The sequence below is a fragment of the Nyctereutes procyonoides genome, unplaced genomic scaffold (assembly GCF_905146905.1).
Source record: "Nyctereutes procyonoides isolate TBG_1078 unplaced genomic scaffold, NYPRO_anot_genome, whole genome shotgun sequence".
Classification (NCBI taxonomy): Eukaryota; Metazoa; Chordata; class Mammalia; order Carnivora; family Canidae; genus Nyctereutes; species Nyctereutes procyonoides.
Window position 1 is genome coordinate 41884092 of NW_026575131.1, and position 13888 is coordinate 41897979.

At 36.5% G+C, this 13888-nt stretch overlaps 1 protein-coding gene across 3 annotated transcripts in view; it reads left to right on the forward strand.

The window, feature by feature from the left end:
- SETD2 (SET domain containing 2, histone lysine methyltransferase) overlaps positions 1-13888 on the forward strand; it is a 126977-nt gene that overhangs the window by 82708 nt on the left and 30381 nt on the right. For 2 of the 3 annotated variants that reach the window (XM_055343496.1, XM_055343495.1), the window contains exons 13-15: positions 4082-4130; positions 6984-7167; positions 12838-13507. In XM_055343496.1, the coding sequence (XP_055199471.1) occupies positions 4082-4130; positions 6984-7167; positions 12838-13507 (903 nt within the window). Of the gene's footprint in view, positions 1-4081; positions 4131-6983; positions 7168-12837; positions 13508-13888 lie in introns of those variants that run through there. The other variant, XR_008666857.1, reaches the window with a different exon arrangement.

Below are 13888 nucleotides of genomic sequence, written 5' to 3' on the forward strand. Positions count from 1 at the left end.
GCATGCTTATTAACCTGACCCTGGAAATACAACCTGCAAATATGTTTGTGGCTATATGTGAGGCCTATAAACAGCATTCTTACCAGCGATGAAAGAGAGTGAAGGTATAAATTTAGTGATTTTTTTTAAATGAGCTTGTGCAATACTTGAAGTTATTTAGCACTGTGTGGTTTTGATTTCTGCAAATTATGAGTAGAATTTCACTTATTGGTCCATGCAACAGTGATTGGGTATTGCCTGTGTGCCAGACATTTTCTTGGTGCTAGAGATACAGCAAAGAGTAAGACAGTCTTGGCCCTTATGACTTACAGCTTTGAGTGCATGTGAATGTGTGTTACTTAGGATCAGCACCTAGACACCAAAGAAGTAAAAACAGGGTGTTAGGTAAAAAAATATTAGGTGGAGTGACCTAGGGTCAGACTCTTTTAGGTCCCTCTGAGGTAAAGGATAGTCCCCAAACCCAGGCCTCCTGACTCATAGTTTTAGAGTTCTTTCATAACATACCAGTCTCTTGAGTAAAATTTTTAGCAAACTAAAGTGATTTTACATGGAGGGTAAATATAAATGAATCCGATTCAGATAAACATTTTTCTGTAATTTTCTGGAGATATGAAAGTATTCCAGAGTTCCATATCATGTAAGTTAACCTTACTGCTATTTATTCACAGGATAGAATGATTTTAAGAAATATTATAGTAATCTTCACATGACTGTTTCCTTCTCAGTTTGCGTTATTGTGGAACTTTGGAGAAATTCAGGACCTCAAAGTAGATTATCTGAGTTTCCAGTTTAAAATTTTTTTTTTAAAGATTTTATTTATTCATGTGAGACAGAGCGAGAGAGAGGCAGAGACATAAGCAGAGAGAGAAGCAGGCTCCAGGCAGGGAGCCCGATGTGGGACTCAATCCCGGGATTCCAGGATCATGCCCTGGGCCAAAGGCAGGCACTCAACCACTGAGCCACCCAGGCATCCCTCCAGTTTAAATTTTATAAACAGCTTTAACTGTATGAAGAGGAGGATCAAGTTAGTAGCTCCCAAGCGCTTGGGTGCATGTTGATGGAACTTGTTCCCCATCGTGTTAGACACAGAGTAAAAGTCAATAGTTCTTGGTCACAAGTCCGTAATAATCATCCATTTTATTTATTTTTTAGTTTTTTAGTTTTTTAAAGATTTTATTTATTCATGACAGAGAGAGAGAGGCAGAGGGAGAAGGAGGCTCCGTGCAGGGAGCCCGATGTGGGACTCGATCCCAAGTCTCCAGGATCATGCCCCGGGCCGAAGGCTGCACTAAAACCGCTGGGCCACCGGGGCTGCCCAGTCATCCATTTTATGAACATCAGAATACATTTTCTACTCAGCACTTGCTCTAAACTTTATTTTTAGAGGGGGCAGTGGGGGAAGGGAAGAAGAGGAGAAGAGAGAATCTCAAGTAGCCTCCACAATCCCATAACCCTGAGATTATGACCTGAGCCGAAATCAAGACTTGGATGCCTGATTGAGCCATCCAGGAGCCCCCAGTTGCTCTAAACTTTTGAATGGAGTTAAGAATATATTTTTGAGAAACATTTCAGCTGTTACATTAGTTGCCACCATAGAATGGGTCCCAACTTGAGATCTGTGTAATAAATTATTGTAATAAACACTTGTAATGAACTTAGACCAAAGAAACTAGGTAAAAATTGTGTAATCGTTGTTTGACACAGACATGTCAACTGTGTATCTATATGTTCTAAGTACTCTTTATGAATGAACGTGTTACCTTTTGGAGTACCTAGATTTACAGCGCACCTAATGCAACAGCCATTTTGAAGCCTTTAAAAATTAATAGAAGACTGTTTTTTTTTGTTACAGTGTGGGTAGGTGTTGATAAGTGGCATTCTTACTTTTTCCCCAAGTTTGGTAACCTCTTTGAGGGGTGGACAGAGGAGTCAGAGCTAACTAAGAGTGTCAGCTTTTCCTTACTGTATTTATCCATGATTCAGTATGACCCACAGCTGAACACTGATAGCTGGACCACTTCAGACATCCCTCTAAGGAGCGCCCCCAGGTGTCTTTGAGCTGAGGACAGGCATACACAATTCATTCTCATTCTCCTCTGTAACGAGGAATGAGTGAAGGCTGCTAAGAGAAGCTAGTAGTTCAGTGGTTCTCAATTTTCTGTAGGCATCAGAATCATCTGGAGAGCTTCAAAAAAAAAAATTAGAGATGCCTGGGACTCATGCCCGGAATTTTAGAGTTTATTTGTCAGGGACAGTATCTCTATGAAAGTTTCCTGGAATGATCTAATTGTGCACCCAGAGTTGAGAATCACAGTTCTAATGGAAGTCCTATATAGGAAAGAGGGGCTAGGGGAATAGAGGATGCCACCTACATTTATGCATAAGTTCCTTAAGTAGTACTTCTTCCCAAATAGTGCTGACTGTTCACCATATCCTGTGTCATCTTGTACAGAAGATAAAATTGTTGTGGAGTCATACTATCTGATAGCCTCATAACCTTGGACAGATTGCCAAGTTTTTTAAGTAGGTTTTCCCATTTGTAAAATGGAGATAATAGTACTTACCTCATAGAGGTGTTTTGAAGCTCAGAAAAGGTAATGCTTTGAAATGCTTAATATGATACCTAGCACACAGGTGCACATCTAGTTATGATAATCATCTTTATTAGGTGATTTATAAGCATGCCTGGAGAGTTGAAGGATTTTTTCCTAAAAAACCTATGTTCATATAGATTGCCCCAGTATCTGGTTTGTATTTGTCATCTGTAATTGCAACTGAGTATTAAATCTTGACCCTTCGTCAGTTGTATGGCATGTGGATTATTTCTTATTTTCCACAAATATGCTAGAGCCAACAATCATGTGGAAAGAGGAATTCTTTGATTTTCTTGGAGTACAATTGCTAAAAAAAAAAAAAATGGAATTACCAAATCATACAGGTATGGTCTATATTATGGGATTACTCTAAAGGAGGAGTATCGTGATAGATACTGTTGAGGATGTATGGATTTGCCATTTGCCCACTTACTAAAGTGACTGGATAAGTAAATGTTGAGCTACTTGATGATTAGAACAGTGAGGAATTGTCAGGAAACAACATGTTCTAAGCCTTAGATTTTATACATGAGAAAAGGTAGTCAGGGTTTAAAAACATAGTTTACATTTGTCAAGAACAATTTTGGTATACTATTAGATGGCTGTTTCAAGAGCAATGATGATCTAATGCTTTTCTTTTTTTAAAATATGAAAGTAAATGTTACATTTGGTCATTAGCCAAGTTGGTTTTGCATTTATAGAAAAATATAAATGAGAGACATTGTCTTTACACATAGTTTTTCTGAGATGTTTTTTATATAGCTGAGTAATTACTGACCCTTCTTCCCTTAAGTAGGGATGGCAAGTGAGAAGTTAGAATTGTTCTTATGAATACTCTCAGTAAAGAAACTATAGATGACTTCATTTTATAGGCAGAAAACATACAGAAGTGAAGATTATCAGGAAGTATATTTCTGCCAGAAATATAATGTCCCAGTTATTTATTCTATTTGGCTAATGAAATCATACAAGTCTTTTGATGTTTAAAAAACAAAATATGGGGATCCCTGGGTGGCTCAGCGGTTTGGCGCCTGCCTTTGGCCCAGGGCGTGATCCTGGAGTCCCGGGATCGAGTCCCACGTCAGGCTCCCGGCATGGAGCCTGCTTCTCTCTCCTCCTGTGTCTCTGCCTCCCCCTCTCTCTCTCTCTCTCTCTCTCTCTCTCTCTCTCTCTCTCTCATAAATAAATAAATAAATAAATAAATAAATAAATAAATATTAAAAAAACATAAATATACATGATAAAAGTGTGTGTGTGTAGCCTCTATGCTACAAATTTTTACTTATTTTTAAGAAATCCATCTTTTTTTTCTTTTTTTTTAAATCAGAATCTATTCTTATTTAAAGCTAGATGTAAGTCAAATTTTGGAGAATATTTAAATACCAGCCCATTCCTATTCCTTTGTTGCCATGTGAAATTAAGCAGCTTCAACACAATCTCTGCTTCTACTCCACACCAATAACCCTTCTCTTGGTTTATTTTTCCAGGAGGTGTATCGAATTCCAAAGAAAAGTCAAACTGAAAAGGAGAACACAAGTAGGTATTCAGAGGTACTCTGTGTATATGGCTTTACAAATACTCTTTTGGAAATATGCAGAGGTAAATGATAAGAACTTTAGCAGACAGTATGTAATTAGGTAAATGAAATATTTGGTGTAAAAGTTTGGAAGCTTGCTTTTTTATACTTTCTTAGTGAATTTTTGCCAAAGGAGATGTCCCTTTATACTACCTGTGTTGTTGCTTTCCTTGAAGTCATGGCTTTTAGTAGCTTTTCTTCCATTTATTTGTTTCTCTAGAGCAGGCATTGTTAAACCTGTATTCCTAGATGTTTGTGTCTTTACCTGTAGATGTTTATATGCAAAATCCTTTATTTACATTATGGGGAAAATACAAAACTTTGATCAGATTCTCAGGAAGTCATTGATCCCTCACAAAGTTAAGAATCATTATTACAGGGGCACCTGACTGGGTAGATTGGTAGAACGTGTGACTCTTGATCTCAGGGCTGTGGATTTGAGCCCCACATTGGGTGTAGAGATTACTCAAAAATCTTGGAGGGGAAAAAAAAAAAAAAGAAAAAGAATCTTTATTACAGAAAAGATAACAGGGAGGCCATGGTAGTCTGGTTTCTGTTTTTTACCACTTAGTTATGTTTCCAATATCAATATGCTTCTTTAAAGATGAAAACAATAGGTCAATTATTGTGGCTATTGTCCATCTCTTGAGCCCTCCAGTATTGACCCAATATAAATAGAGGGAAGGAGCCAGTGTGGTCATATTTTTGGCTTTTTTTTTTCCTTTTTATTTCTTTGTTTTGTTTTTAGTCTTTTTTTCTGTATTTTTGACATGAGCTTTTCATAATCTTAAATCTTATTGGTTAAATAATCTTATAGGTTAAAGCCCTGTGAGGTGTACTTTGCATCATTGTTGGGGTTTTATTTTTGTTTTGAATATTTTTAACTCTATTGGTTTAGTCTTTTCATAGCCAAACATCCATACAGTGCAGAGAATTTTTCCCATAAGAAAGAAGGCAGTGTTGAGTAGTGCAGGTTGGCAAAACTAGTGGCACCACTGTAAACTTGATGATCAGAGGCTAGCTTTTCTGGGTTCAGTGGGTTGAAAGCATTAGCCATCATGGGCAAAACTTAAATACCTATAAGGGTCCTCCCCCACCCCCCCGTGTTTTGCAAATACCTAGTCTGGTATGCCCTCTGAGAGATGCCTTCTGAAAATTGTTTATAATGGGTGACTGTAATCTTCTCAGGAAGCAGGAATCTTTTCAGGAATCTTTTGTGTGCTAACTTTAGTCCCTCCCTCTCCCTTTATGGCCCCCTTCCCCCCAGTAGTTAGGCTTTTTAAAGAAATACTTAGAGTTAAAGCCTGGCTTCTATGTTACCCCTCAATGTCAAGCAATTAAATAACTTAGAACTTTTAAAATTCCTAAGAACTGTAAAATATTTTGGGAAATATATAGTCTAGCGTTACTGTCATTTTATAATAGGAGAAAAATTGGCCTGAATAAATGAGATAACTTCTGTACCTCACATATTCTAAGATGCAGAGTCAGAATATGAACTAATAGTATGATTCCTTTTCTTGTTTTACCAGGATATAGTGAAGAAATAGCTACATTTTAAGGAAGTTAATACCAGTGCAAGGAACCTTGTTTTAAGAAGGAAATAGAATAGTCATGGGCAGACTCAGATGAAAGTAGGTAGTAGTATTTCACAAAAGGATGTTGTGCTAATTCCTTATGAACTGGAACAGTTGTTTTAATTGTATAGCATTTTCTACCAGTTTGTGGAATAGATGAGTTCTGTTAGCATCTCACTGACAAATGCTCGGACATGGCCACTGATCAACCATTTTGCAAATAAATGGAGTTTTTGACCTACTAACAGAAGAACACCAAGAATGGCATATGTAAACCTAATCCTGCTACTAGGGAAGAAAACAATTAATAGCATGTTTTTCTGAGGTGAGAAAAAGAAAAAGCCATTAATATTTATCATGAATCTGCTTTGTGCTACGAGAGATATTTTATAAGAAATACTTTCTAGAAGAGAGCAATCTGATTAATCAGGTAGCAGTGCTAACAAACACAAAGCAGCATATAGTACCAGTTAATTTATGTTGAAATATTCAGTGGTGAGATTTAGACTTCTTATGGAGATGAGAAAGTAGGTGTGGTCACTGAAAAGTGATACCTAACACAGCTTTTGGGAGCAGTGACAATGGAATTGGGTGAGGCCCAGTCTAAGAGGCTGAATAGAAAAAGTTAATAGTATTATCTTTCAGTAGGAAGATGGCATTCTTTTTTTTTTTTTTTTTTTTTTTTTTTTTTTAGATGGAGCTCTCTGGCTTTAATAACTTCCTGAATTATTACCTATTATCATCTGTGTTTGAAATATTTTCCTTTTGAAATGATAGTTCTTAAAATATTGTCTAATTCCTCCCCCCACCTTTTTTAAATTAAAAAGACTGTTTCCCTTTGAGATTTTTAAGCTTAGCATGCCATGTTGCTCTTCTATAAATTGTAAATATACAGAGTTACAGGGGCAATAGAAGGCTTTTATATTTTGAACTGCAAGCAGACTGCCTTGTTAAAGGTGATGGGAATATTTTTCATGTGTGTGTTCCATAGAACTTGTTAGAAGCATTGAAGGCTTGACGGTTGGGAAAGGTGGAAAAGAGAATTCATGGCAGAGATTTCAGGAAGTAGAGTGCACATACACATAAAACCTTGTGTCTCATCCAAATTCAGGATGGGTCTATAAGGGAGGAGTCCATAGATCCATTTGTTGGATAGAAATTGTATTATACAGTTGACGTGCTATCATGATGGAGAAGAGTCTGCCAAGTAAATTTTTAAAAACCCTTTTCCCTTAGTAACTGAACGAGGAAGGGATGCTGTTGGCTTCAGAGATCAAACAGCTGCCCCAAAGACTCCTAACAGGTCAAGAGAGAGAGACCCAGACAAGCAAACTCAAAATAAAGAGAAAAGGAAACGAAGGGGCTCTCTCTCACCACCTTCTTCTGCCTATGAGAGGGGAACAAAAAGGCCAGATGACAGGTAAGTGGCCTGTGTGAGTTATCTCTTTTCTGAGCCAATCAGAAAGTTCCCAAGTCAGTTATTCTGATTTTGGACACCAAAGGGTTTTGGAGTAAATATATTCTCTTGTTGAATGAGTATAAAGTTTTACTGATAAATATTGAGATAGAATCTCTTTCGACAGTGAAGACTAGGGGATTTTTAGTACTTGAATGTTTTCTACTTGATAACATTTAAATACTATTTGAGGAGCCAAAGGTATGTTCTTTAAAGGGGAGTAGAGGTTGGTGGGAGACAACTCTTCAAAGATAATGGTAAATCTTCTAAAGCCAGTACATTGTTTTCTAGTGAATCTTGTGCCACACCAGTCAAAATGCTGATGGATTCCTGTGTCAGAGGCTGTCTTTGTCAGTGCTTGTAGAAAAATAAGCCACATGATCACCCACTGGGGACTAGAAAACATTTATCCAGAGAAGTTCTTTTAACATTATTTTTGAGGGCTCCTGGGTGGCTTATTCGATTAAGTGTCTACCTTCAGCTCAGATCATGGTTCTAGGGTCCTGGGATCAAGTCCTATGTCAGGCTCCCTGCTTTTCCCTCTGTGACTACCCCTGCTCATGTGCTCCCTCTCTCGCTCTCAAAAAAAAATCTTTAAAAAATTGAAGATAATTCATTTTTTGAAAAAAATGAAATGTTGCATTCATATAATGGAGTTATCAGAATATTTTATTTGGAGTTGTCAGGGTTTATAATAGTAAATTCTTTGTGATTTTAAATTGTATTACCCTAATTGCTAAATAGATTATTTAATAATCTTGTCATTTTTTATTGGCCAGTCCTGTTTTCTGTGAAGTGTCTTTTTATATGTGCTGTTCATTTAGTATTTATTTTTTAGGGATTCTTTATATTCTAAATATAATTCTGCTTGGGCAGTATTTTTTGCAAGTATCTTTTCCCAGTTTGTGACTTGTATTTTTACTCTTCTGTGTCTTATGATATACAGAATTTATTAATTATGGTGTAATTGAATATATCACATGCATGGTATGTTTCCTCATGGTTAGTGCTGTTTTAAGAAAGTCTTACCTATCCTTGAGGTGATGATACTTATTTTTTCCTTGTCCTTAATTTATTAGGACTTAATTTTTGTATGTGTTGTGAGATAGAGCTATGGTTTCATTTTTTTTTTTTCTGAGTGAATACCCAGTTGTCTGCACCATTTACTTGAAAATGCATCCTTTCTCCTTGATCTGCAGTACCATCTCCAGTAAGTTTTCATATGTGGGAGGATCTGTTTTAGGGCTCATAATGTGACTATAGCTTATATTAAATCTTGATATAGCAAGTAGGGCAAACCCCTACTTAGTCTTCTGGGATGTCCTCTCGTTTCTCAGACTTGTTCTCCTTAGGATCTGCTTGTTAGGTTTCTCCCACTCCCTCCACCTGCCTGCCCCAAGATGATTCTGAGGAGACTTGACATCCTTACAGTGTTGAGTATTCCTGTTCCTATGTTCAAATTGAGTATTCAGACATTCTCTAATTAAGTTTTTATATAAAATATATATTTCTATATAAATATATATATAAAATATTATATTTTAAATAGAGATTAAGTTTTTCATTATCTTCTTGTTTATAGTTTCCTCCAGAAAGACGTTGGTATCTTGATATATTCATTTCTGAAAGCCTTAATTTTTGTTACATTTTCAGCTTGTTGCTGGTGTGTAGATATGCAGTTGACTTTTGTATATTGATCTCGTGTTCGGTGACCATACAGAACCCTTCACTGATACTTCAAAAGTATAGGGAGTTTTGCCCTTTATCTTTTTTTCTTTGTCAGTAGTCCACATCATGTAAATTTTTGTTTTTCCTTCCTTTCTAATCCTTTTGCCTTAGTCTTGCTATTTTGCTAGCAGTACCTAGCAGTTCCTTCAGTACAAATCACAGAATAACAGTTTTTTATTTTGGAAATTGATTTCTGGTCATTTATTTTCTTCTTTTTTTGGGCTTATTATACATTGTTTTACATTTTTAAATTAGAACAGTTGGGATATTTAGCTCAGTAATTTTTAGCATTTTTCCCTTCAAAGGAAAGTAAGGATTTAAATTTCTCGATAAGTACTATTTGAACTAGTACAGTTTTATCATAATCTGGTTCTAAATACTATTATGGTTTCATTAAATTTCTTTTTTTTAATTTCAAATTTAATTGCTGTTAATCGGTTTGTATTATACCAGTTCTTAGAATTTTATTGAGACTTTCTTTAGAGTCTATTTCATTTGATGTTAGTAGAAGTACGCTGTTTTCCTGTTGGTGGGATTTAACCAATATGTATTTTTTCCTTCCTTTTACTTTCAACTTTTCTGCATCTGATAAATAGCTCATAGCTGATTGATTTTTAAAAATTCTTTGTAGCATTTCTTTAACTGGTTTCACTTTAATAAAATCTAAAGCCTATCAATATCCTGAACAACATAGGTACTTTAGGATACTTTAATCATTCAGCCTTCCCAATTTATATGCTGTTACTGTCCAGTATTATAATTTCTTGTTGCTCCTTCTTACCCATCAGTTACTGTCAATTTTTTATATGTACACAAACTGACTTACAAATTTGTTTACATTTATCAGTTTCTTTGTTTTTCTTTCTCCTCAGACCTTCCTTTAAAAGATTTCATTTGGTGACGATTTGTTCATCTTATTTTTCAGTTTTTATCTAAAAAATCTTTTTTTGTTTGCGTTGCTCACCCTCAGTTTTATTTATTTTTATTTTTTATTTTTTTAAAGATTTTATTTATTTATTCATGAGCAACACAGAGAGAGAGAGAGACAGAGAGAGAGGCAGAGACACAAGCAGGCTCCATGCAGGGAGCCCGACGTGGGACTCGATCTCGGGTCTCCAGATCACGCCCCGGGCTGCAAGCGGCGCCAAACCACTGCGCCACCGGGGCTGCCCTCACCCTCAGTTTTAATAATCAGTTTTATTTAATCAATAGGTATAAATTACTTACAGAAATAGTCAATTTTAAGTATATAATTCAATATGTTTTGTCAAATGCATGCAGTTAAGTAACCACCACCACAGTCATGATATATGTATAGTTCTGTCATCTCAGAAAATTCTCTTGAGCTCTTTGTAGGTGGTCCCTTTCTTCTATTACCCCTAGTTCCTGGCAGTCAGCCTCTGCTCTGCTTTCTGACCCTCTGATTTTGTCTTTTCCAGAATGCTATGTAGATAGATAGATATCTATATGGCATCGTACTCTAGATAGGATTTGATATGTCTTTCACTTAGCAGATTGCATTTGAGGCCATTCATGGTATTATGTGTCCCCATAGTTCCTCTTTATTATTGAGTCCATTGGATAGGTATACCAGAGTTTGTTTTTGGATTCATTAGTTGATAGGCATTTGGATTGTTTCCAGGTAACTGCTGCAACTTGTAAGACTTGTATGTGTATGAGTCTTTTTTTTTTTAAGATTTTATTTATTTATTCATGAGAAACACAGAGAGAAAGGCAGAGACACAGGCAGAGAGAGAAGCAGGCTCCATGCAGGGAGCCTGATGTGGGACTCGATCCTGGGTCTTCAGGATCACACCCTGGGCCAAAGGCAGGTGCCATACCGCTGAGCCACCCAGGCATCCCGGCATGAGTCTTTATGTGAATGTGAACTCTCATTCTTAAAAGGAAAGTTCGCTGAATTTACAAGTTTTTCTGAACACTTTGAAGCTGTTATTCTTCTGTCATCTGACTTCCCTTATTGCTTTTGTGAAATTTCTTGGTACAGTTATCATTCTTTAAGTAATCTAGCTTTTTTTCTCTTGGTCTGCTTTTAGATGTTCTCTTCGTATTTCGGTGTTCTGTAGTATCCCTACCCTATGTTTATATGAGGATTTCTTTTTCGTTGATTGAAATTCGTTGGACTTTTTGAATTTGAAGATCATCTTCTCTGGTACTAATTCTCTTCAGAGCTGATCTCTTGCTTAACCATACCATGGGTCTTAGGGACTTTGAATTGAATATTGGATTATTTCTTGGTTTATAACACTTGTCATTTCTGTGCATCAACTTCTCCGTATGATACAATGCTTTTGTGCTGTGATTTTAGCCATCATATAAATCTAGCTAAGCCATTTCTTTCTATACTATCCCTTGTCTTCACTACTTGAGATGACACTACCTTGCATCCTGTCTTCAATATACCCTGGCCTAGCATTTTATGTCATCTAATATATATTTTAGAATAATATATTAGTTTTTAACTTTATGAAAAAGGCTGCTCTTTTGCATTTAATCTGAGGGTACTTTGTTTTCACTTGATATTGTTAAGATTTATCCACAATTGTATGTGTCAGTTTATTCGTTTTCATGGCTGTGTGTAACATTTGTTGTAAAGCTTTTTCTAATAAGTATAGTGCTATTATCTAATTATGATGTACATATGCAGCAGAGTCTCTTGGGCATATGAGTAGAATTGTTGGATTGTCAGATATCTGCATGCTCAATTTTATATGATAATTGAGTTTTAATTTCCATTCTTTTTCCTTTCTAGGTGTTTCATGGGGTTCTTTTTCAAATCTACCTGATTGTTTTTTATGGTCCCATTCCTTGGTGATATTTTTTTTTCCTTAGTGATATTTTTAATAGCCTCTTTTATTTTTTTAAACATACTAAATGTCTCTTGTAGTCTGTATTAGACAGTTCCAGTACCAGTAGTTTTTGTGGGTTTCTTCCTCTCATTTGTTTATATGTATACATGTATAATTTTATTTTCTGATGAACTCATCATGCTCCTTAAAATTTGATCTGTGGGAATTCCCTGAAGCTTGGATTTAAGGTGTTTTGTTCTATAGACTGTTTGCATTTGTTTCTGCCAGGCAACTAAGGATACTACCATCCCATTAACACTTTAAGGGAAATTTTCAGCTTAAGAGTTTTTTAGACCATATGTTTTTTGTAGTTTGGATAAATGTTATGTCGTTGTCTGTGAAGCTGTTCTTAGATATTTCTTTGCTATGAGACTTCTTGAAATTAGTTGTCATTTTAAAATTTTTGCCAAGAGCACTTTCTCCTAAGTTTGATTCACTCCGTAGAACTTCACAACAGACTCTTTTAAGCCCTCTATTCTCTTCTTGTGAATGTTAGAGCTGATGGATTCCAGTGGGCCTTGTCAAAAGCATCACAGGGCATTAGGCTTAGCAGTAAAATATTATGTTTGGTATTACACAGAGAAGAGGAGGTGAATATAAATCCCCATACTTTTATGTGTGCATTCTCATCCTTCACTTAACTGCCCTCTGTTGAATTTGTCATAAATGTATGTGGTCAGACAGACTCAAATTCTATAGCTTTTATTAGTGTATTTTGTTTTAATTTCAGAATTTGTGGACTTAGAACTGTATAGAAGACTATAAAACTATAAAGAAGAATCTGTTTAGAATATTATACATATCTTTAATTTGAAGTTCTAGAATCTGAGAATAAAGATAGTTATTATTTTCATCTAAATATTTCCTTGGGATTCTCTTTTATCTGCAAGACTCCTTAAGTAATTTTGACTGATTTTTAACCAATATCAAATTAGAGTTGGTGTGATTAATGACTTAGTATTGAGTGACATAAGATTTATTATTATGTTCTTGATTTAGGGAAGAACATTTGTGATGCTCTTCCTATTTTCTTTTCTAGATATGATACACCAACTTCTAAAAAGAAAGTACGAATTAAAGACCGCAATAAACTTTCTACAGAGGAGCGTCGGAAGTTGTTTGAGCAAGAGGTGGCTCAGCGGGAGGCTCAGAAACAACAGCAGCAGATGCAGACCCTGGGAATGACGTCTCCACTGCCCTATGACTCTCTTGGCTACAATGCCCCTCATCACCCCTTCGCTGGCTACCCACCAGGTTATCCCATGCAGGCCTATGTGGATCCCAGCAACCCTAATGCTGGAAAGGTGCTCCTCCCCACACCCAGCATGGACCCCGTGTGTTCTCCTGCTCCTTACGATCATTCTCAACCCTTGGTGGGACATTCTACAGAACCCCTTGCTGCCCCTCCACCTGTGCCAGTGGTGCCACATGTGGCAGCCCCTGTGGAAGTTTCCAGTTCACAGTATGTGGCCCAAAATGATGGTGTGGTACACCAAGACTCCAGCGTCACTGTCTTGCCAGTGCCAGCCCCAGGCCCAGTTCAAGGACAAAATTATGGTGTTTGGGATTCAAACCAACAGTCTGTCAGTGTCCAGCAGCAGTATTCTCCTGCACAGTCTCAAGCAACCATATATTATCAAGGACAGACTTGTCCAACTGTCTATGGTGTGACATCACCCTATTCACAGACAACTCCACCAATTGTACAGGTAACTAATTTTGGTATCTCTCTTGTCTGTCTTACAGTCTGTTTATGGGGTGTTAAATCTGATGCAAAGGGGAAGTCCTGCCATTGTTTGCTTTTATATATTAATCAATTGTATATATATTAGCTATCTACTATTGTGTAACAGATTACTCCAGAACTTAGCAGCTGAAGACAACTAGTAATTACTATCTCACAATCTTTATGAGTCAGAAATTCAGAAGCTGGTTGGCTGGTTGGCTGGTTTGGGCTCAGAGTCTTTCATGAAATAACAGTCTAGCTGTTAACCAGAGCTGTAGTCATCTGAGGTTAGGCAGAGGATTGAAGAAGATTCACTTTCAGCCTCACTCACATGGTTGTTAATTTGGTTTTCTATCATCATGTG